Source organism: Microplitis mediator, chromosome 10, assembly GCF_029852145.1.
Source record: "Microplitis mediator isolate UGA2020A chromosome 10, iyMicMedi2.1, whole genome shotgun sequence".
NCBI lineage: Eukaryota > Metazoa > Arthropoda > Insecta > Hymenoptera > Braconidae > Microplitis > Microplitis mediator.
Window position 1 is genome coordinate 19,346,175 of NC_079978.1, and position 23,367 is coordinate 19,369,541.

Genomic DNA, 23,367 nt, shown 5'->3' on the forward strand with positions numbered 1-23,367 from the left:
TGATAAAAATCAATAGTTTGTTCTTTGTTCTTCAATGCTCATTGAATTTTTTATCAAAAAGAGTCTTCAATGGTGTTTAAAAGTACATTGAAAGTTAACAAGTAAATGATTACACACTTGTAAGCTCCAACGATTCGGAGTCAGCTTACAGTCGCTGCCATCTATTATTCACTGGCTATAAATTTCTTATGTTTTTCGACACCAGTTTGTAATTAATTATATGCAAGCTTTTACTTGGAAGATTAAGATAACTCTTGTAGCGTTTTTAAGCTTTTAATGTAACCCATGGAATAAATTCTACGTGATTTTTAAACTAATGATGATATTACGTTATTGAAGCCGAAAGAAGTATAATATTTCTTGTTGCCGATCGATTGGTAGACTTATTGTAAGCCAGAATATTAAATGGCCACGATCTCACTGTTTTCGAACTCAAAAAACGGTTGTGCTACAAAAATATACAGTCCACGTGACTTGGATAGCCTCACCTATTTTTTTTCAATATCTGATTCTTAATCAAAATTTTTTCTTCCTACCGCAAATCATTAAAGTAATAGTTACATCCATCAGGCCCATCTAAATTAAATTTTATTTCATCTGAAAAAATTATTTTTAGCCATTTATCTATCCAACTCATATGTTCTTTTGCAAATAAAATTCGTGCTGATGTGTGTTTTTGATTCAAAGCCGATTTTTTATTCAATTTCATTCTCTATAGATGCTTTGCCCGTCTTATCACTCTTGTTACAGTTGAAATAGATGCTGCTGTTCCAACTTCTCCCGCTATTTGCCTCAAAGTCTTAATGGAATTAGATGCCGCGCGAATTATCATTCGACGTTCCCTTGGCGTTGTTGCGAATTTCGTTCGACCTTTATAATTTTTTCCGTAGTTTTCATTGTTTTTCACGAAATTATTAATAACTTTAGCACTTCTATTCACTCTTCTAGCGATTTCATGATGAGAAAAAATTTTGATTAAGTAAAAAATTAATTTTATTAATTTCTTCAATACTTAACATTTTATTGCACCCCATTTTATATAGTAACCAATTTTGGTGTTTTAAATCGATTTTAATTTATTCACTACGCTATAAAATTGCAACATAATAATACGAAAATGGAACATATTCGTTCCTTTGCGCGATAAATTTGACTGAGGCTATCCATGTGACGAACTGCCGACCAGTGGCATGTCCCCCTCACGATATCCTCGCTTTGTTTATCGAACACTAACAACATATCTTGTTCTGTCTTAAATAAGTAACATAGAATATACAGATGATTTTATGAATCAGCGAGTAAAGAATCAGATATTGAAAAAAAATAGGTGAGGCTATCCAAGTGACGCGGACTGTACTTTTCGCAAAAATCAACTGATTAAGATGGTCTTTGCAGCAATCGACGCGTTTTATTGAGTTCTAGAGCGAAATAGATTTTGAAAGCAATTCATTTACTTTTCCAAATTTGAAACAGTGAAAATAGTGACTATCCATTTTTTACTAGTGAAAAGTATGACACTAATTAAAATAGTGGTATACTTTTCACTGGCAGTAAGTGACTATTCACTGGTAAATCAAAGTTGTCACGTGATTTTCACTAATTCGTTTTTAGACAGTACTCCGCATGGATTCAGATAATAGTAATTTGTCATCTGTCAATAAATTTGGAAATCCACTAAAATTGTGATGAATATCGAAATAGGTCAAAATCAAAGACAGTTTAGTTTTCACAAGTACGCGGACCGTTGAAAAAAAGTTTTAATTCTAACGACAGCTTTACTTTCGGAAAACTTTTCTGTTTTTTCACTGTATCTAAAACCAGCCGTTGTTCAGCCACCTACGACTTCATTCGCAGTTCAAACTTTTTCCCTCAGTGTATTGAAGTATACACAAAAGCTCTTGGAATTTAAAATAACAGCTATTTACTGCCGCAAAATTTCTTTGAAAAAAATACTTCTGAAATATGTCGTCGCTGGGATAAAATCATAAGAATAAATTTCTGAATGTTTTATATAACTTGTAAATAAACTTTTTAGCTTCATTTTATTTTTGAATTTTTACTTCCTTAGGTACTCCGTCGCGCTACGGTTTTCTCTATTTAGATGACTTCTGAGCCCTTCCTCTCGAACAAAGCGTCGCTGGAAATGCGAAATTTAAATAAATTCTTTTTTTTTTATGTCATTGTTAAAAAAATTGGAATTTGCTCTTGAGGAGAAAAAAATTTAACTGATATTTGAAAAACAAATTTTTTTTTTTTTTTTTAACAAATAGTGAGAATTCTGAACAATAAATTGTTAATTTTTCGGATTTTAAATTTGTTTTCGTAAAAAATTACCACGAATTTTTTCGTTATGGGAAAAAAAGATTTGAACTTGAGTATGCGTGGAAATTTTCTCAAAAAATAACAAATATTCTCACATTTCATTGCACAAAAAGTAAACAAGTTTACGCAAACGGAATTTCCCGCGTGAGAATAATGTATAGTTCTAAAGTATACTACAAAGTATAGCCATGTGTATATTTTCTACAAATGCGGCAAAATATCTCATAAATGAGTTGTAACATGTGAAACTTAGTTATTATAAATTTAAGATATAATTAATTGTATAGTATTACATATATGTAAAACTATACCTTAATGTATACTTTTTAATACATTCGAAATTTATAAATTAAACTATAGTTGATCGAAGATATTTATGATAGAAGTAGAAAGTATAATAATCGATATACATTGCAAATCTATCAACGAGTATATCTCAAATATATAAAAGAAGTATAAAAAAAAGTATTCAAATTAGTATAGCTTAGGAAAACGAAAATTATATCGGTCGAAAAAAAAATTATCTTCAGAAAATTTATCTCTCAAGATGATTTCTTCTTACTCCAAAACAACTTAGGTCTTCCTGAGAATTTTCTCCTGAGAATTCAGATATAATTAGAGTATACTCATTGTATATAATTTTTATTATATAATTCGGGTATAGTTTAGCTTACACAAAATTTATATAACTCAGAGTATATTAAATTATAAATCTTACTTATACTGATAAAGTATAATCAAGTATATCAAAACGGCAAAAAATAGTAGCATGAAAATATATTGAAGTATAATTTTATATAAACAATTATAATTTGAGATATACTTTTTTCATGCGGGTTCTCTATAAAATTTAAATAATAATCACGGTGGCACCTGTAAAGCTGGATCGACTAGGGCCGACCGGACTTTTTACAGTGCTTCCGATAAAATATATAAGTCTATAGCATGCTTCAAGACTTTACATTTTATAGAGAGTGCTGTAAAAAACCCCACTGGCGCTGGCTGATCCAGCTTTGCTGTACTAACACTGTAAATTTTAATGGGAAATTTTCTCCGTATACACGCACAGGGAGGGTGGCAGGAAATCCCAATCTGTGTAACTGCCACTTGAATCACACAAGCGAGTTGAATTGTCCTACTTTATTTACTGGGTTTGCATTATACTATTACTGTGGTTGTTTTATCGAACTTTATTTTTCGATCACTGGCAATAAAAAAAAAAAATAAATAAACTTTACTTTTTAGTAAATAATATCGAGAATCGTTTATCAAGAAGTTGAGTAAAGTCGAAGTAGATTTTCTCGTTTTCGATCGGCGTTGCGAAAAGCGAGTGTTATAATGAAATTTCACAACGCGTCTCAAGATTTTCGACTGAGCTCCATCTATTGAACATCATAAGAACTCATTGAGCGACTTAAAGTTTTTGTCACAATGTATGTTGAACGGCTAGTACACTAAATATGGTTACTTTAATTCATCATATTTAGAGTGCTGTACCATGTGGTTGTTGTTGTATTCAATTGTTCCAGTGTATAGCCGCTTTAACGGCCTTTTACACTTTTTGCCTTTATATCGCAACTGCTTCTTTTTTCTGCCTTCATTGTGTGTACTGTACCATTACGGTGATACCCTACCCCCCACTTTGGCTGTGGGAGTCTAGGGGCAAGGGAAACCACAGAGAAAACTATTGCCAGTACAGTTCGGGTTGGGTGAGGCTCTAGTGATCGATGAATTCCCATTTTACCGATCACTAGATCTTCATCCCACGCCTAAAGGTCAGAGACCTCCGATCAACGCGTGGCTAAGCGGTCACCCAGCCGAAGACTTCGCTTCGCAGATTGTCATTAATCGCGTAAATCAGCAATTGTTGAATAAAATATAGTGCATAGCAGGACACTCACAGGCCTTCGGCACGTGCATGTAATCCTACGACTTGGGTTGAAAACATTGCCCTTGCCACATAAAGGCTATCTCATCCCGCATGAAAAAAACTTATACTCTGAAATTATATCAGATAATATAATATTTATTATATTATAGTATAATTTAGAATATAAATAATTATATATTTAAAAATAACTACTTTTTTGCCGTTTTCAATATAAAATTTTGTATTTTAAAAGTATATCAATATAATGTATAATTTTATATTTTGGCATATATTATCATTATAAAAACTCCATATAATATTAGATTATATAAAAAAAATATATGTCATTAAATAGTATCAATTTATAAGCTTATATATATTATGATTTTATAATTCAAATTATATTATTAACAGTATAATATAATATATAATGCTCGTATATAAGCTTGTATATATTAAAAGATATACATGACACTTTTGTGCTTCGAAAAATTTTCAGTTCCATGAATGCTCTTTCGGTATCCTCTAAAACTTATTTTATTTTGAGTAATTATTTTTTTATATTAAAAATTAATCATACAAATGAAAATTTATAGTCACAACGACTCTCTCTACAAACTTCCTTTCAAGTTCAATTTACATACTTAATTTACTCGAATAAAATATATTCTCATTGATACTCACAATCATCGTCAAACTGAAAGTCTTTATTTTTCATATTTTATTTTATATTTTTAGATATATAATGTATTATATAATACAATATACAATTCAATATCTTGAGATTCTCCAACGTCAATTATATAAAAAAATATATTTAATATATAAAAAAATATATTCTATTATATATCATTCCACTATATGTAAATTTATAATGAATTTTATAAGTTAAAAATTATATTTTATAATTATATTACATATTATGAAAATATGTATATATTTTTTTATAATTTAAATTATAAATCAAAGTATAACTTTGAATTCATATAAATATTATATTTTATTATACATACATTTTTGCCGTTTTATAAAATTATATATTTACGGTATATTTTTTTATATATAATCAAAATATATGTTATTTTCATGCGGGTAGTACCCTAACCATGCAATATACTGTTATTTACTTATTTGGCATAGCTATAGTGGAGAAGAGGACAAAGTGGGTCCCTGAGGGCAAAGTAGGCCCCTTGAAATGGACCACCAAAACTGTTTATTAAATATAATTTAAAATGATATCGCAGCAGACTATTAGAATGACTTTTATATTAACAAAATACAATTGTTTTATAGTTATGTGCAAATATCACACGTGTAAAGAATAAAAAATATCAAATCCGAAATGTTTTGGAGGGCCCACTTTGCCCCTAATTTTCGATTTCTCAATTTTAATGGACGCAGCATAATTAAGTAAAAATAAGTATCAAGGGTCTAAAAAGAAGTAGACGCGTAAAAAAAATGAATGATATTATAATTATTTTCCTTAAGGGACCCACTCTGCCTCCCTCTCCCCTAATAAGCTGTTTTATTAATTATGTTAAATAATATTCACAAGTTTTGAAAATATCAATCTTTATTTTTTAAATTTTATTCAATCGATAAGTATTAATTTTATCCAGAAAAATTTACCAGCATCCTAAATTTTTACTGAATAACGGTTTTCGAAATTTTTCAACCTAATCGATAATAATTTCAATGAATTTTTTCTTCTCATCATAACTCCTTCTTGAGACATGGGCAGTGATGGAATTTTCATGATTTTATCCCATTTCCATGATTCGACACGACTTATGAATGAAAGAAATTTGATCACGTATATTGAGTAGATCAAATATAACTTGACGAAAATATAAGCTTTCGAATGGTGACAGATTCACATTTCATACATTCTCGTTCTCATATTTATATACATAGCTAAAATATTCTCAGCCAGATAAATATATGTCAGATTTAACGGAGAAATTGGTGTTGTAGCAAATAAATCAATCCTTTCACATCAATTGCATTTTACATGACTTTTCAAAATTTCAACCCAAGTATGTTATTTTATATGAGAAGTTATTTATTTTTTTATCCAATTAACGATACTGAATATTTTCAATATCACGGTAATTTCGTTATTATTATTATTAGTATTATTTATTAATTTAAATCAATTTTTATAATTCCATTAAAAATTTTTTACAAAAAAATGCAATTTATTTAATAACTGATTTTAATTATCAATTTGACCCAATTAATTTACAAATCAGGTTATTCTGTACATGAAAGCAATTATAGATGTAACGAAATGAAAGGTTTCATTAAAAGTTATATGCCAACAGAATATTATAAATTTAAAGTAATTGGTCATAAACGAATCTACCCGGGTCAAAAAAATAACTTGATTATGGCTTGGTTTTGAAAATTAAAAGTGAAGTGCCTAGCAAGACAAAAGCAAGTCAAGTTTTTATTATTATTATTATTTATTGTTTTAAGGCCATGGAGTCATAGCTAGTAGTAGTATTGCCACTATAGCGGACCCCACTCCAAAGTGGAGGGGGATATCGAGCGGTGGTGGGGGATAGAGCGGTATGTGCTGTGTCCGCTCGCTCAGATTTAAATTTAAATTTAAGCAATAATAATAATAATAATAATAATAATAATAATGACTATAATAATAAGCATAATAATAATAATAATAATAATAATAATAATAATAATAATAATAATAATAATAATAATAATAATAATAATAATAATAATAATAATAATAATAATAACCATAATAATAATCGTAATAATAACAAAAGTCAAAATAATAATAGTATTTGGGCATGGTTTAAAATAATTTATACTCTTGGATATATTTATTAAGCATAATATTTATTGAATATTTAGTTGTTTACATGATTACATATATAATTTTTATAGAATATTACGATTACATGATTGATTATAATGTATTGAAATATTTCCACCAATAAACCCGTTATTTCTACGTTGTCTTTTAATATTCATAAAGGCGTTATAATAATCTTCTACAATTTCATCATTTTTTCGGAACTGCGCGTCAAAGATTGATAAAAATTCAGAGAGTGTAGAATGAGTAGACATATTATGCAAATACATGATACAATATTGGCCGCAAACTTGAGAATTTTCCTGTTGGAGTCGTTGATTGTTATAAGTGAACTGGGTACAGTTTCTTCTGAGCCATCTAATGTGTTCTGGAATGATTGGAGGTAATCCATAGCTATCGAAGTACCATCCCTGGCCGTGTCGATTAATGTAGACGGCAACCCAGTGTTGCCCTGGTTGTTTGTAGCCATCTGTATTAATAACTAGAGCGATCGGTTTCGTCAATACTTTTGGAATCTTGTCCGCGGGATATACACCTACTGTATGGTCCGGAATGTACTGAAGAGCCTTGAATATCTGTACAGTGTTCATTACATAGAAAACAATTTTGCTGATCATGCGTACTGTCTGTTGTGCATTCTTGAAAAATGTTTTGATCAATAGGTATTTCAATTAAATAGGACCCTCGTTCACCGGCTTTATCACTGTTTATTTCGCCGAGTAACGACTTTTTCAGAATGTAGGCACGTGATAAGGCACACTGGTTATTTTTTAACGTACCCGCTGATACGCGAGTGCTATGCAACATACATACAATATCGGCCTGTGGTTGGCTCTCAAAGGATATAGCGCTTTGAATGCTGTCTATATCTATTACAACACGACACAGGAGAGTCTCTAAAAACTTTTTAGATACGGCACCTTTAGTGTACACGTTTGAAGCGTCTCTGGTAAACGCTCGTAAATTACCGTATACGTATCTTACAACAGATTCACCATCATACCAATGCACACCGCTTCTTTTTGTAATTAAATTATTTTCTTTCTGCCGTTTTATATTCAATAGTGAAAAATCAAATTCTGAAGACAGTATCCAGTGTCCAATGACGCTTGCTTCCAAACTTAAACAAGCGATCTCTTTAGGTAAAAATTCACAATTATTGTTGAAAAAGCCGTTAATGTCCACTACAACATTCATCATGTTTCTAGACACAACTGCTCAGAAGTAAATTTACTTGGGTACTAACTTAAAAATTTTCGCAGCCTGCCTTTATACTCTTTTTACTGCTAATTCAGCATTTTAACCGGTAAAATCAACAGATATTTGTCTGGAAGCATCTATTTCTATAACACTATCATACTCAGCATATACTATACAGTTGATCGTTGCTTCTAAAGCTTCAGCAAAGCGCACTTCTATTCTAACGCTACCATGACGTATCAAATTCCAGTGTGAATTACTGTTTGCGGACAAATCGGCTGTCAAATCAAAAGCGAATAAACAATGCCCTTTTGGGTAATCGAAGCGATCTATCGTATTACCATCATTTAGGAAATGCACACCTGTTCCAGAAAAAACAGTGTGGTAAGCATCTATATATTGACCACCGGCTGAAAAATCTGGTTGTAATGGTTTTGTAGGTATTTGGCGCCCATCGACATAAAGTGATAAATAGTTAATATTGAAATGTTGAAAATTAAAAGGATTCAAACTTTTATCACCGTTAAAGGCTTTGTTATTTACGAATCCTAGAATAACTCTTTTAGGTATTTGACCTAATATCACATTATCAATTGTTTCACCATGAACGCCTGTATGAATTGAAACGGCTTTTACCTCTACACGCGTTATAGGATATTTTGCTGTTGTTTTAGTTAGAGCTCTTGCGTGTGCAAGTAAAAAACTCGGCGAAATTTTAGCTCGTCTCACAACTAAGCTAGCTTCTTGAATATGAAGAGTACAGTTTTGACTATCAACACCACCCATAAGACAAAACGAATCACGAGATCTTGTTAGACGTAAGCGCATCTCCACACCGTTTATAAGAAACCTTTCCTGGTTATAGACATCGCAATGTAAATGGCCAATAAAATCTAAAGTTTTACCACAAGTTAAGAAAGAACGGCGATTTTTAAGCCCAGCGTTAGCATCGGCTATATCATCGAATTCACCAGGTGTATCTTCAGCCCATCCCACAGTCGTTAAGTGTGATTCTTTAGCATCATAACCGTAGTTTAATAACGTTTCTATGTACGCTCTGTACGCATATAAATTATTAGGCGTTGACACGGGCTTTTGATTGAATAATACATCGACTTGATTGAACATGGAGTGCAATAAATTATTTACAGGACCTACTTTTGGTGTCGGTGTTGATGCTGTTGCTGCTGCTGCTGTTGTTGGTGCATTTTGTTTTATAGCTACACGAACGCTGAGCATTGTATGAGCAAGATCGATGTATTCATCACCTTGCCCTTGAACAACAAACTCAATTGGTGAATTATCTGTTAATGATGAAATTGGTTTGTAATAAACCCACTGAGAACTTTCAATCGCTGTCTGTGTAGGCGGTAATGAAAACAACTCCAACTCGGATTTTGCGCATTCACATGAATGTATATGTAAAAAAGCCATTATAAACAGTTATTGAAATATATCATACACACTACGTTGTTTTGTTTTAGTATTCTTGACCGTGTTTTTCCGTTTTTTCTTCTGTCCCGTCTTCTTCTTCAGGGTTGCTTTCTTGTGAGATTTTCTCTTCTTATTATTTTTTAACTGCGGTTTAGAACCTTTTTTACTACGTTTCTTTTTCACTACACGACCTCTTTTAACTGGTAACAAGTCTATACTGCCGCTATTTAGCAACTGGTTCGGCACATACCCCGATCCTGTCATAAGGCTATCAAGTTTTTGCTGAGCTTTGCGTTTTAAATTATTACCCGATTCACGGACACGTGTTTGAAAAGATTCTTTAATAGGTACGTCATGATTTAAAATATCGTAAGCTATGTTCACACCCGACCGCGCAGCCTCTTTCCCCACAGCTTTGGCACCACTTTTTAAAAACGGTAGTACTTTCCTAAACAGCCCACCAAGAAAACTACCAATACCATGACCTTTTTGATAAGGTGTGCCTATATAAAACTGATGAATACTATCGTAGTCACGGCTACCACACCCGTATTGTATCAGCTCGTAATGCGTCATTATTTTAGGTTAACTAACTCTGCGGAAGTGTAACGTTACTGACGATGTCCCACTTTCAAATGGTATAGGTTTACCAAATTCGTTTCTCAGATCAATTTCAATCGTTGTAAATTGTGTGCGTGAAACGGGTATATAGCGGGGTGGTGAGAAATTGCTTATTTTTACGCTGCCGTAATTGTAATGGTCAATATCAAGAGGTACTGGTCTTAGCAGCGGTGTCTGAACGTCACCGGTTATATAATTTTCACAAATATCCGAATATACGTAAATAGTACCTGGTAATGCAGCACTCAGAGTAGCAGGTTTGGTGGCTCTGTATGGTTTATTTTTTTCTACTATTTTTGGCGACGAGTCTTGTGGATTGAACCCTAAAATAACCTGCAGCCTCTCACTAATTTCTAGACCGTGTACTACATCCTCACCTGTACATACTTTATACGCCGTAATATATCCACTTGAATCGTATTCGAATTTGATATGATCAGAGAACTCTTTTTGTTTATGAATAGCCTCTAATAATGCTTCGATAGATTTATACACGCCATAAGGTGCATTACCTAAAATTACTTTGGATTCCCAATCTTCGGGAAGTCTTTCCTCTGTAGGACTTATATAATTAATTATACCTAAATAACTGTCTTCATTATCCTGTGTAATATGAAGAAAAGTCATAGGTGTTTGCATTTCTGTTAAACCAACTTCCCATTCACCAGGTAGTGTTATAGTATGTGATAACCTTGTAACAAATCTTGTGGTTGTGTTTTCAGGAAAATATAGCATACTACTGTTACTAGGTAGAACAACGTAAAAATTATCACGCACATTCGCCATTTTTACTGGACACGGGATAATTCTTCAGTATAAAAAATACCGTCTATCGCCTCGTTATTTAAATCTTTTAATAAATACACTATAGGTTGCCTGTATGCAGAGACAGACGCAATCTTAAAAATTTCTTTTGACCAGCCGCTTTCATATCCTTTCACGAACGGTGCTTTCGCTTTACTGATGCGTACCAATTCACCAGCATTATATTTAGGTTGTCGTACAGCTCTTTTAACATACCGTTTTTGTAAATTATGAAATGCCTCCTCAGCATTTTCTTTGTTAACCTCGTATGGAGCCATTTTTATGCCACTATGTTTCGCATGATTGTAGCTGTGAACAATTTTTTGTAGAACTTCAACGTATCTCTTTGAACGCGCGTGTGTGAAATACCGCCATAGTCTCTCTTTAAGAGTTCTGTTGAAACGCTCAACAACAGCCGCTTTAACATCAGGGTTTCTAACTGTTCTAAATATTATACTCTGTTTTTTTAAAAGTTCTTGGAATAAGCTACCCAAAAATTCTTTACCCCTGTCTGTCTGTAATAATCGTGGTTTACGTGAACATGCCCGTTTCAAAATTTTTTTAAAACCTTGTACAACACAAATATTTGATTTATTAATTACCGGTTCTACCCAAACGAACTTACTCAGTACATCAATAACAACCAATAAATAACCAATATTATTATTGTATGATGAAATATTGCGAACATCGATTAAATCGGCCTCCCACACATCGTCGATTCTTGACACATTATAACATCTTCTTTCAAACCTGTGTCTGTTCATGCGGTGTGTATTGTAAGTTTCTTGTTTTTCCAACCATTTTTGAACACTCCTTTTTTTAAATGATTCCGATGTATGATCCGATTCAATACTCTTTTTTAAAGAATTAACACTACCAATAAAACCAGCAAAATGGGCGGGGTTATAGTAAGTTTTTTCTAATTTTTTAAATATTTGAACTTCACCCATTTTATTTTCTTGCATTGTGAAACACCTTTCCCGTGTTGATTATCCGAGTCTGGTGTGTATTCAGAAGACGTGTCTAAACGTAACTGAGTTTTATTTAATATTGTGTTGTTGATATTATCTTCAATGCTGGAGCTACTTTCTTCCGTAATTTTATTATTAGAGGACTGTCGTAATGAATTCCTTGGGGTTGATGCAGATATATCACGGGAATGAAATAAATTATGATTTCCTATGTATTCACGAGGTACATGTGTTGTACGAAGAATCCTGGAAAACTGACGTTGACCAATAGCGTGGGTATTTTTCCTGTGTCGCATAGCGTGATTTATAAGATCAATAATATTTGACTCTATTATTGGCTCATTATTGATAGTTACTAAACCATTAGAATCCCATGATATAACATCATCAGGTAGCTTTTGTAACTTCTTTAGCAATAATTTCGCTTTATTTTGAAATTTAGACGGCACACTTTCAATAATTGTACTATTAATAGCTGAAAAATCCTTATCACCGGTTTTTTCAATAAGGGGTCTTTTACTATGATGATATAAACTATTTTCACTGATCGGTTCAAATTTGTCAGCGTCTATTAGTCTTAAATACTTTTCTAACACTTGTGAATAAGCAGACCATTTTGCGCGATCGTCTGGATATGTATCAGAGTATAGTATCCGATACATTTCACTATCCAGCCTCGATAAAGTTGTTCCTGTAGTTTGTATACTTTGCTTTTTCGGTGTAGACACATCCGCTAAATTTTCACTCGCACTTGTTACAGTATCGGCGGTAATAACTGTTTTTTCAGGAACCAGTACCATTTTACGTGCATACTCCATTTTAATTAGATATAAGATTGGATAATAAGGTGCCGAGTATAGGTGCTAAAAAAAGTGGTAAAAAACCACCTTTTTGAACAATTATTTTCTTTTTCTGTTGCAGATTACTGTTAGGTGAAGCTAATTTTCTCAAAACTTGCGCGTGACGTTTTAATTTTTGTTTTTCTTGTTGTTTCAAATCAACAGTACCTTGTAAGATGTTTAAAGCACACTCACAAATACACCTTATTAACGCAGTATCGGCCTTACGTAAAACCGCTTGTCTCTGTTCTTTAGGCATAGAGCATATAGCCTGTAATACAACTAATTTTTTTTTCCCGAGAGGTAACTTCTTTGCCATTACGATTCGACTATTGTTTGTAATATTACGGTGTATATTGCTTTAGCCACTTGAATACGGTACGGCTCCAGGTCTAAACTCATCACCGTAACGTGGCCGATATGTGTTTTGCTCTACGGGCGACACTGTACTGAGATCCACGTCTTTTGGCACATTACCACAAGGCACGTTGCGAATAAAACGACAATTTGATTGCCAGCGCCTATGATCGCTCACGGGGTTGTCGGTTTGAAGCCAATGACATATTACTATACCACACTCAAAACATTTAACACTATCACCTTCTCCCGTATAATAGAAACCGGCATTTGCTAGTTTTTCTGGAGATACCGTTGGGTCAGGCCATTGCGAATAACTTTGTATTCTTAACGCTTCTGAACGATAACCAATGCTGTTATACAGAGTAGTTAAAGCCATTATACAAATTATTACTTATTTAGTTTTTTTAGGAACATATACAATCTGATATTTATCATCAGGAAAAATACACGTTCGGAAACGAAAATTTTCAGGTGTTGCCTGTTTCAAATCAAATAGAAGATAGCCGTGCGGTTTAACTGTAGCATCATAATATATTTCTTGCAAAAAAAGAGGATTTTCTGGACACACTTGTCGTGCTAAATGTTGTATTTGTGACCGATCTCTAGGATTTTTAAAAATCACTAAATAGTTTGAATTTAATGAAATATCTCTCTGACCACGGCCTTGATGGAATATATTTTGCGTAATAAATATTACACTAATATTTTTATGATGACTACCTTTCGTAAAAAGATCAACAACGGTATTATTTCCGGCTTCACGCATCAGATCATCAATAATAATTAATTTAGCATTATTATCAGAACTATAATCGTTATTATTAGGTAAACCTTCACGAAATTCAATTTTTTCAAAGTTAGGATATTCTTTATATGTTGGTTGCCACTCAGCATAGTAAAATATTATTCTTGAAAATTTAGTATCGCTCATTTGTTGTAAGTATTGCATAAATTTTTTTACGAAAACTGTTTTGCCACAACCGGTTGGACCGCAAATAATTGAAGTCCATGGATGTTTCCAGCAAGGGTCCATTACACAGATTATGGCTGGGATGTTGTGGTAGTGATATTTAAAATTTATATGAAGGGTTTTGAGCGCTCTTCGATAATCCAATTACGTAAACTTACAGCTTGATTTAAAGAACAGTTCCAATTTTTAGCTGTACAACACTGCTTTAGAGAATGATGTAGAGAACACTGTGTTTTAGTATTTTTTTTTAAAAAATTAAAGTTTGGACATTCAGCAGCATCCTCTTCTAAATTTATTATTTCTCTTTTTAATATCTGCTCGAGATATTTTGTTTTGATTTGTCCACGTACATAAATAAACCGCGCTTTTTCAGAGTAACAGGTTAAAATAGACACGATTTTCGAAAAAATAACGGAGCCGTTACACCATTTTATGCCGTGTACATTACGCGTGATAAAATCATTTTTCCGTTTAGCCTCTATTGTTAGTTTATTATACGGAAAAGGTGATTTTATTACCCAGTGATCCTGTATAACTGTGTCAATACTAACCACACTAATTTCCTTTACACAAAAGTTGTCATAATTATCAAATAGTCCTTGAACATCAATAACAATATCCATTACTTTATAAAGTTATTATACTTTTAACTATTGTCTTTATAAATACTGAATAACGAGTAATCATGAAACACAACTGAGTAAAATATTTTTTGATCTAAAAACTTATATAGGTTGAACCATAATTACCAATACAAAGTAAATTATAAAAATATTTTACTGCTGATGCCACACATTTATTTATTCATAAAGTATACGAAAACTTCAACACATTTTTATATACGTTTATTTATAAAATATACAAAACTAATACATTTTCATATACATATACATACATAATACTTAATATAGAAATAATATATCAAATTTCAAACAGACTATATATATTTATAATTATTTTATCATATTGCTTATAACGTTAAATAACCAAATGGTAAAGACCGATGTTCATTAGTAAGCCTACGCTTTTTATATTGTAGCTTTGTTGTCTTTGATTCTTTACGCGTTACTACATCATGAAAAAGCGTACGTCTTATAGCGTCAAACTTAACTATAATAGGTTCAGTATTATCACCTAATATAAAAGACCTGATTGTATTATAATTGATTTTTTGACTGTTTTCAAAATTTAACGTTATCCCTTTAACTTTGCACACCTCGCTAGTACTGTCATCTGTTTTACGGACGATGTATGCATAAAATTTAGGACCGCCTGTTACGAATGATGATATATAACTACCAGGTCCATAAGATTCTAGCTCATCGGTTAAATCGCCTAAGAATTTACCTGTTGGGGGTTCGTATTGATTATCTTTAGAAATGTAAATACAAGAATCTGTATCGCAATATAATACACGTTCACCCAAGTTTTCTAAATAACTATATAACTTTAGGCGAGCTTGGGCTGTTGTATACGCAGCTATAACAACATTCGTTGTAGGTGAAGCTGTTACACTATCCGCGCAATTTATATAATTTAGATATATTGTTTTATCATTTACCGGTAGAAACCCCGTGATTTCAATCTGACTATCTGTTAACATCTCCATTAATCGGGCTCTAGTAGTGATAATTTCAGTTTGTGGTAAATTTTCCCGTTGTCCAAATTTTCCCCATAATGAATTCAAACTCAATTTAGCTACAGCTCGTAAGCCCTCATTTTTCGTAATTTTTTCTTTGTCTAGTTTTACACCTTCAGCTTTTTCATATTCAGCAATATAAGCATCTTTTTCTTGCTCAGTAATACAATCTTTAGGGTACCCGCTTGATTCTGTTTTAATTTTCAAAAACATATTTATATCATCAGTAAATAAACCCTCTGACCCCTTTTCCGGATTATGTTGCGCTATTTCATACTGCCATATCTCATGTACTTTAATGATAATATATCCTTTACTTATTGCTTTACGTATTTCATCAACTACCCATGTGCCTGTAAACGCTCTAAGGCTATCCTCATCGTGATCACAATCATGTTGATTTAAAGATAAAGCGCATGTATAACACAAGGCAAAGATAAGCCTATTATGAAGTTTACATGGTAATACGGGATGATAAAGGTCGCGTGGAGCCAAAATTGTGCATTTTACAAGACCCTCGATATCAGATAGATCCTTATTCTCTTTAATAAGTTGCAAGCATTCATCACCCGTAAAAATTTTAGGGTGACCTATAGGAAATTTACCTGTCTTACAAATATACGGATAAAGTGAGCAAACATCAACATATTTTATTTTTTCTCCTTCTTCGGCATCGTATAACTGTATAAAATTTTCAGTGCGACCCCCGAAAAAAGCATCACGAGGATTCAAAGGGTGTTTATCAAGCAAAGGGTGTGACCGTAAAAAGCTAGCTTTTTCTGGATCTCTCAACAAAAGTTTATCATATTCACACTCCCATATTTCTATTAATTTATAACCTAAACGACTGATTTTTTCGGAAGTTGCTAAAGTATTCTCGTATCGCTCATCCATAGTATCGCCTTTACCTAATTCTTTATCACGATTCACCCGATAACACGATAAACATCCATGCCAAAAACATCCATGAAACTGTAAGACGATGCGCTCATTAGTTTTACTATCTACATAATAACCGTCAACAGCTATACCCCCTTCTAAACGATATTCTTTGCAACGTGCGGCATTGATAATTTGACAACCTAGTTCGTATTCTTTTAATATCAGCCATGAAATAGCTTTAATAGATTGTGTTGACCGCCACCTATAACACCCATTAGGCGGTAAAATAGCTATCGTATCAGGCTTAAGAAAATTTCGTCTAAATATTTTTGAAACTGTTGATGCTATTGTGGTGCATTCAGCAAACGGGCAAACATTACCGCATTTTATAAACAATTCCCGAAACGACATACAAGCTCGGCGTAAAACCGTAACGTCTGTTTGGCAGTAAAACTTGAACTCTTGTTGGAAATTGAAAATATAATTTGCTTGTTTTTTTTCATTATACCATGCCACGAAACAATCACGCTCGGTGTTGAGCATTGTATCCGGCGCATAATATTTTATATCAGGCATAGGGCCTATATAATTTACATTTTCAGGTGTATTAAAAAAGTGTGGAAAAAACCCTTTTTCTATTTCTCCAGCAAATCCGAAAGTTTTAGGTAAGTTACGTAAGGGCATGTGCAAATAATTTAAGCTATCTAAAAATATAGTATTCCCCAGAGTCATCACGATAATTTTAGTACCGTTTAGTATTAATTTAGGTAAACGAGCTTTGTTACGTTCTAACATACACCGTAAAATAAACTGTCCGTCGAAGCTACCAGCATTGTGTGCAATACAAATTACTTTTGTAAAACCGTTATAAGTTTGTAATGATAACTTAATAAGTTCTTCAACAGGATTTTTATCAAAAAGGAATTCACGTTGACCACAAAAATTGCAAATATCTGAAACATCTTTATCATCACAACAATAAGAACATGTTTTTTGTACGACACATAAATTAGGAATGTGAAAATATGTATCACGAGAGCCTTTAACGAGGTTATGCTGCTGTGTCTCAAAATCATAAAATAAAAACACAACTTTTGGTAACTTTTTTACCATTAATGGTGACATATAACAATAGTGATTAATAGGTCTTTTACTGTTACATACTCTACAAAATACGATATTACATTCGTGAGGATTTGCACTGCCCAAACGTGTTAGACGGCAGCATACAGTACAGATTTTTACTGTTTCACAGACGCTGGTATCTTTACTTTTCCCTCGTAAATTACTAGAACCCTTAACAAGGTGGTTTTCAAAACATTTGTTATTTGAAAACCACCTATTGCATAATGTACAAATGCGTTTACATACATAATTACAAACAGGTATTTGTTTACAACGAGGGCATCTTTTAGAACATCTATGTTCTGAACCCCTTGTATAACCTATATTACATAAATTACAAAACATTTTACTACCTATAGCCCCTGTTAAATTTACAATTGGTTGAAAATGTTGTGAATCTTCGTAGTATAATATATATATAACATGTTGTATACAGCCAAAAGTTAATTGAACAGTTTCGCGCCCGTCAAATATAGGTTTGTCACCTTTACCTAGAGTTAAAAATTCATAAATTACAATAGCTATACCCGACCGCTCAAAATATTTTTGAAAAGTAAAGACGTGTTCGATACCACAACCCTTACTAGAAATTTTAACACCCGCTTTATGAACCAAAGACAACGCTTCCTTTTTTTGTAGGGTACATCTATTATCGGTGATTGATTTCCATTTCCGATGTAACGTACCTGTACGTATTTCACCTCTTTCAACGTAGGCCCGACCAACTACTAATGACCGCGGTAAACATAAATTATCGTTATTATTGATAGGAATTATAGATTTTTTGTAAATATATTGATGCGTTAAAAGTTTTCGACCTGTGCCTTCAATACCATCTACAGTAGAGACTGTAATGACTAATTGATCGTCTGTTGTGATAGTACCGGCACTTTGTGCTACGTTACTTAGTAATAAGCCTAGATCGTCAGGCGTATATGCGTTAGCTTGCTTAAAACGAGACCATACGGGTCCTGACGTGAATTTATCGCTGTTGATTGTAAACCCCACATAATCATGACCTCTACATTTCGAGGTAATATGCGTTATAATGTCTCTCAAACCACCTTCAAGCCATTGAACTTTATTGGTATTTGTAGGTGGTTGTAAGATACGAATAACGCTCTCCACCCCTTTTGCGCCGAATTTTTTAAAATGTTTAGAGTGTTCTTTTTCAATAATAAAACGCTGGCCTGGTGGCTCAACACTCCAAAAATTATTCTCTTCAGAACGTTGTGAGAGTGCTTGTTGATTAGCTGCTTGGATTTTCAAACGTGCCCTTCTGGTTAAAACACCGCCTCGTTGATCGCCTGTAAAAATATTATAAATACATCTTTAACTATAAAAATCAAAATACCTGTTTGGCTTACTTGTTTTAAAATTTATTCTTCTACATGATCGGCGTTAAGGTATGCGTTAACAAAATCTACGGAAATAATAGATATTGGTCTAATGAAATAGGGTATCAGTTTAAAAATTTAATTTACCTATTAAGGATTGAGGTTCACTATTCTCCGTTTTAGAATCAGAAGAGACATCCATACGGGCTTCAGCTATTACGCGAAGTCTATATTCTTGCTCTTCGTGGCTTGTTTGTTCACCAATACCGAAATTTTTCATATAAAATTCATCTTCTTCAGGTATTAATTGTGCAAGAGAGTCAATATCCTCATTTTCCATTTCATTTTCATTTTCAGCATTGCATGTATCGCATGATAAAACAGAAAGAGTGTCATTGTCATCATCACCATCATTATCGCTGTCTATTATCTCCGGAATATATTCAACAGATATGTGGTTTCCTCGGTCAACGTGTACCCAACCAGCCTGATCCTTTATTTCGTGGGGTAGTATTACTGAAAAGGTTTTTTTCGAACACTCGAGCCAATTACCGTCATCTTCGCGTTGTTGGTAAGAAGTGGAGGGTTGAGGCTATAAAAATTTGTTGTAAAATAATTTAAATCATTCGGGCATGTTAAAATACCATTCTAACGCACCTCTATGTTGAAAGAAGAAGGAGCAGTACAGGATGCAGCAGTAGACGATTCAACAGCTTTTGCATCGTCATCATTATTATTTATGGCGTTGTTGTCATTATTAGAAAGAGCAGCTAAAACATCTTCTTTACAATGTTGGTCTATAATATAAAGATAAACATTCAACACAATGGTTTTTAAAACAGCTAAACTAATTATTAAAATTTGTGATATTCAAATGTATAGCCGTACATACCATAAGCAGTCATCAATTTAGAAAGCCTTTTAGCCCCCTTTCTTTTACTATTTCTTAAACAACCACACACAGTATGCATAATTTTAGCACTTGAAAAAATCAAACCATTTTCATAAGCATCACTTATTATACCGGCAGGCGTAAATAAAATGATACGTTTTAATAACAATAACACTGTTTCTTCTGAAAGATATTGCCATACTTTTAAACGGTCGTCCGGAAACGCCACTGTTAATTCAGGCTTATTATTACGTATAAACACCACTAATTGTATAAGCTCATCATAGAGGTATTTATTGATTGATGTCATTTTAAAATTAATCACACGTTTACGTTGTTATTAATAGTTCTTTAGACCTTAGTTTACTCTGTCATGTACGAATGTAAAATGACAAGATAGTACAAACATAAGTTAAACAACATATTTTCTGCTGATGCTTCGCTTTGCAGACTACCATAGTGCAATAGCTATGATATACTTGTATGTGTATATATATATATATATATATACGTTTTTTATTTAAAAATTATATTATTAAATGAGCAGCGTGGAAACCTATTTTAATTTATGATTTATTTACATATTTTAACATTAATTGGTGCATGCATACTGTTTTTAGTTTTAGTAAATAATACACTGAAACTTTCATTCGGTAAATATAAGATGACCAAGAGCATAAGTGTAATTTGGATATTTTAAATATTAATTAACAATGTTTTTATTTAATACTTTTTAGCCTAGTCCTATTATTAATGTTTTTGTTACTGAAAAAATACTATCTAAACAAAATAAGTTAATAATAATATAAAATTATATTATTTATAACAAAATGAAAACGTTATTGTAGCGGAATTAAATATTAGTGTTAGACAAAACACGTGAAAATAAGTTATCTAAGTGTAAAGTTCATGGTGAGCATTTTAAAAGCGTATAATGAAATTGGATAGCTTAAATGTTGATTAACATTGTTTTATTCAATATTTTTGGCTGTCTAGCATTTTCAGTGTTTTTGTTACTGGAAAATATAAGGTGAGCAAAATAAGTTAATTATATAAAATTATATTTTTTATAACAAAATGAAAACGTTGTTGTAGCGAAATTAAATATTAATATTACACAAAACACGTGAAATTGTGTTATCTACGTGTATAGTTCATTGTGAGTGTTTTAAAAGCGTACAAGGAAATTGGATATCTTAAATGTTATTTAACGTTGTTTTTATTCAATATTTTAGGCTGTCTAGCAATTTCAGTGTTTTTGTTACTGAAAAATAGTAGCTAAGCAAAATAAGTTAATAATAATAAAAATTATATTATTTATAACAAAATAAAAACGCTTGTATAGCATAATTACATATTTCTAAATGTTGATCAGATAAAATCTGACAGTTTTGTGGGGGCTTGGGTCTGTATATAAAGACGCATCTGTTACCGCACTACTGTATTACTAAAAGAGTCTTAACACTGTTTATTATAAACTAGTATAATAATAATTGTTTAATTACGTTGAACTACAAAGGTTTGTATGACTGCAAACATCAATTATTTGTGTTATTTTTAAAAATACCATAATTTATGGGGGTCGTAATTAATACTTTTCAGATATTTACAATGGATCTATCAAGAATCAATGCCGTTAGCCGTTTGAATCACATTTTACCAACCATAAAAATGACTGATTTAGAGGAAAACAAGGAATACAAGGTTTCATCAATTCGCTTGGTGGACAACGCTAAATGTAAAACCGTGGTGGCTTCTTTAAACGACGAAAACAACATTTTCCTACCTACAAGAACAGCCAAAATTTTGATGGAAAACCCTGAGCAGATTGAGTTAATGAACACCGCTGCTATGGCCAATAAACTATACATATTTTACATTGGTACGCAATACTGTAAATTTGAATTTATATCAAAAGAATCTTCTTAAATAATATTATTGCTTAATATTATATTGTAGTAATTGCTGTAATAATTATTATTTATTAGTTGATAAATAATAAACATAATAAAATGTATTTCATAAGTTATTTAAAAATACCCTAAATACGTTATTATTATTATTATTATTATTATTATTATTATTATTATTATTATTATTATTATTATTATTATTATTATTATTATTATTATTATTATTATTATTATTATTATTATTATTAATATTAGTATTATTATCATGAAAACATTGTAAAAAGTGTTAAACACGTGATTGCCGTACGAGCGGTAAGTATACAAATAACAGAGCCCTGGCACTCTGTAATTTATTTATCGATAAATTAGCGTTCATTTATATAGCATAATAACGCTCTTACCGGCACGAGTTTAAATTATTTGAGAGCTGCTATACGATATATATATATATATATATATATATGAATATAATTGAAATTACTTTAGTGTACAAAATCAAAAATAGTGTAAAAATAATGTTTGAAACTATAATTATTTTTGAGACTTAAAGCTTTAATTATTATATATATTTAAATATTAAATAATAATATTTTCTATACGCTTTAAATTTATATAGGGTGATACAGCCTGGTGTTGAGCGCTAACATAATATGCAGCGTAATGCATATTTTGCTAATCATTTAGAAAAGTATTTAATCATCGCGTAGCTCAGTACAAATACGTCCATTCTGTTGTACACAGCTATTAAAAAATACGTGAATTATAACAATGCCGGTGTTCACGGGAAATCGTTATTTTATTAGGCGTATGCAAAATTTACCTCGACCTGTAAGTTAAAATATTTAAAATTTATTTTAAGTGTGCCAAAATAGTGGGTGTGTGATTGATTATTGTTTTAAGGTGACACGTAAGGTAGCTGACATTTTGTATCGTTTGACCTGTTCCAACGAGTACCACCTCTTAGAGATGCTGGACATGGTGGACGAGATAACAGTTATCACAGAGGCCCGCTTACCGATAGCTTTAGAAAATCTGGTAAACACAATCGAGAGAATTCACGATGTTCGCATTGCCCGCTACATAAAGGCCAGAATATCGTACGAGACCTACAATGCACCATATCTATACACAGGCGATGTGGATTCTGTAATAGAATTGTCTGCTGAATTGTACGATTTATAAAGCAAAATAAAAGTTGACTATTAAAATCTACATTAACATGAGTATTATTATTATTATTATTATTATTATTATTATTATTATTATTATTATTATTATTATTATTATTATTATTATTATTATTATTATTATTATTATTATTATTATTATTATTATTATTATTA

General features: G+C 31.8%; 3 protein-coding genes across 9 annotated transcripts in view; 1 reads left to right on the top strand and 2 right to left on the bottom strand.

Annotated features, from left to right (window-relative positions):
• Positions 1-23,367, bottom strand: part of LOC130676748 (glutamate receptor ionotropic, kainate 2-like) — a 277,423-nt gene that overhangs the window by 233,443 nt on the left and 20,613 nt on the right. The gene's annotated exons all lie outside the window — the stretch shown is intronic.
• LOC130676747 (uncharacterized) lies at positions 15,192-20,487 on the bottom strand. The gene is made up of 4 exons (XM_057483226.1): positions 20,112-20,487; positions 19,877-20,016; positions 19,367-19,811; positions 15,192-19,189 (listed from the first exon to the last, which is right to left on the bottom strand). The coding sequence occupies exons 1-4, from the start codon at positions 20,419-20,421 to the stop codon at positions 15,207-15,209; spliced, it is 4,878 nt and encodes a 1,625-aa protein (XP_057339209.1). The 5' UTR covers positions 20,422-20,487; the 3' UTR covers positions 15,192-15,206.
• LOC130676752 (uncharacterized) lies at positions 22,536-23,243 on the top strand. The gene is made up of 2 exons (XM_057483236.1): positions 22,536-22,852; positions 22,925-23,243. The coding sequence occupies exons 1-2, from the start codon at positions 22,793-22,795 to the stop codon at positions 23,204-23,206; spliced, it is 342 nt and encodes a 113-aa protein (XP_057339219.1). The 5' UTR covers positions 22,536-22,792; the 3' UTR covers positions 23,207-23,243.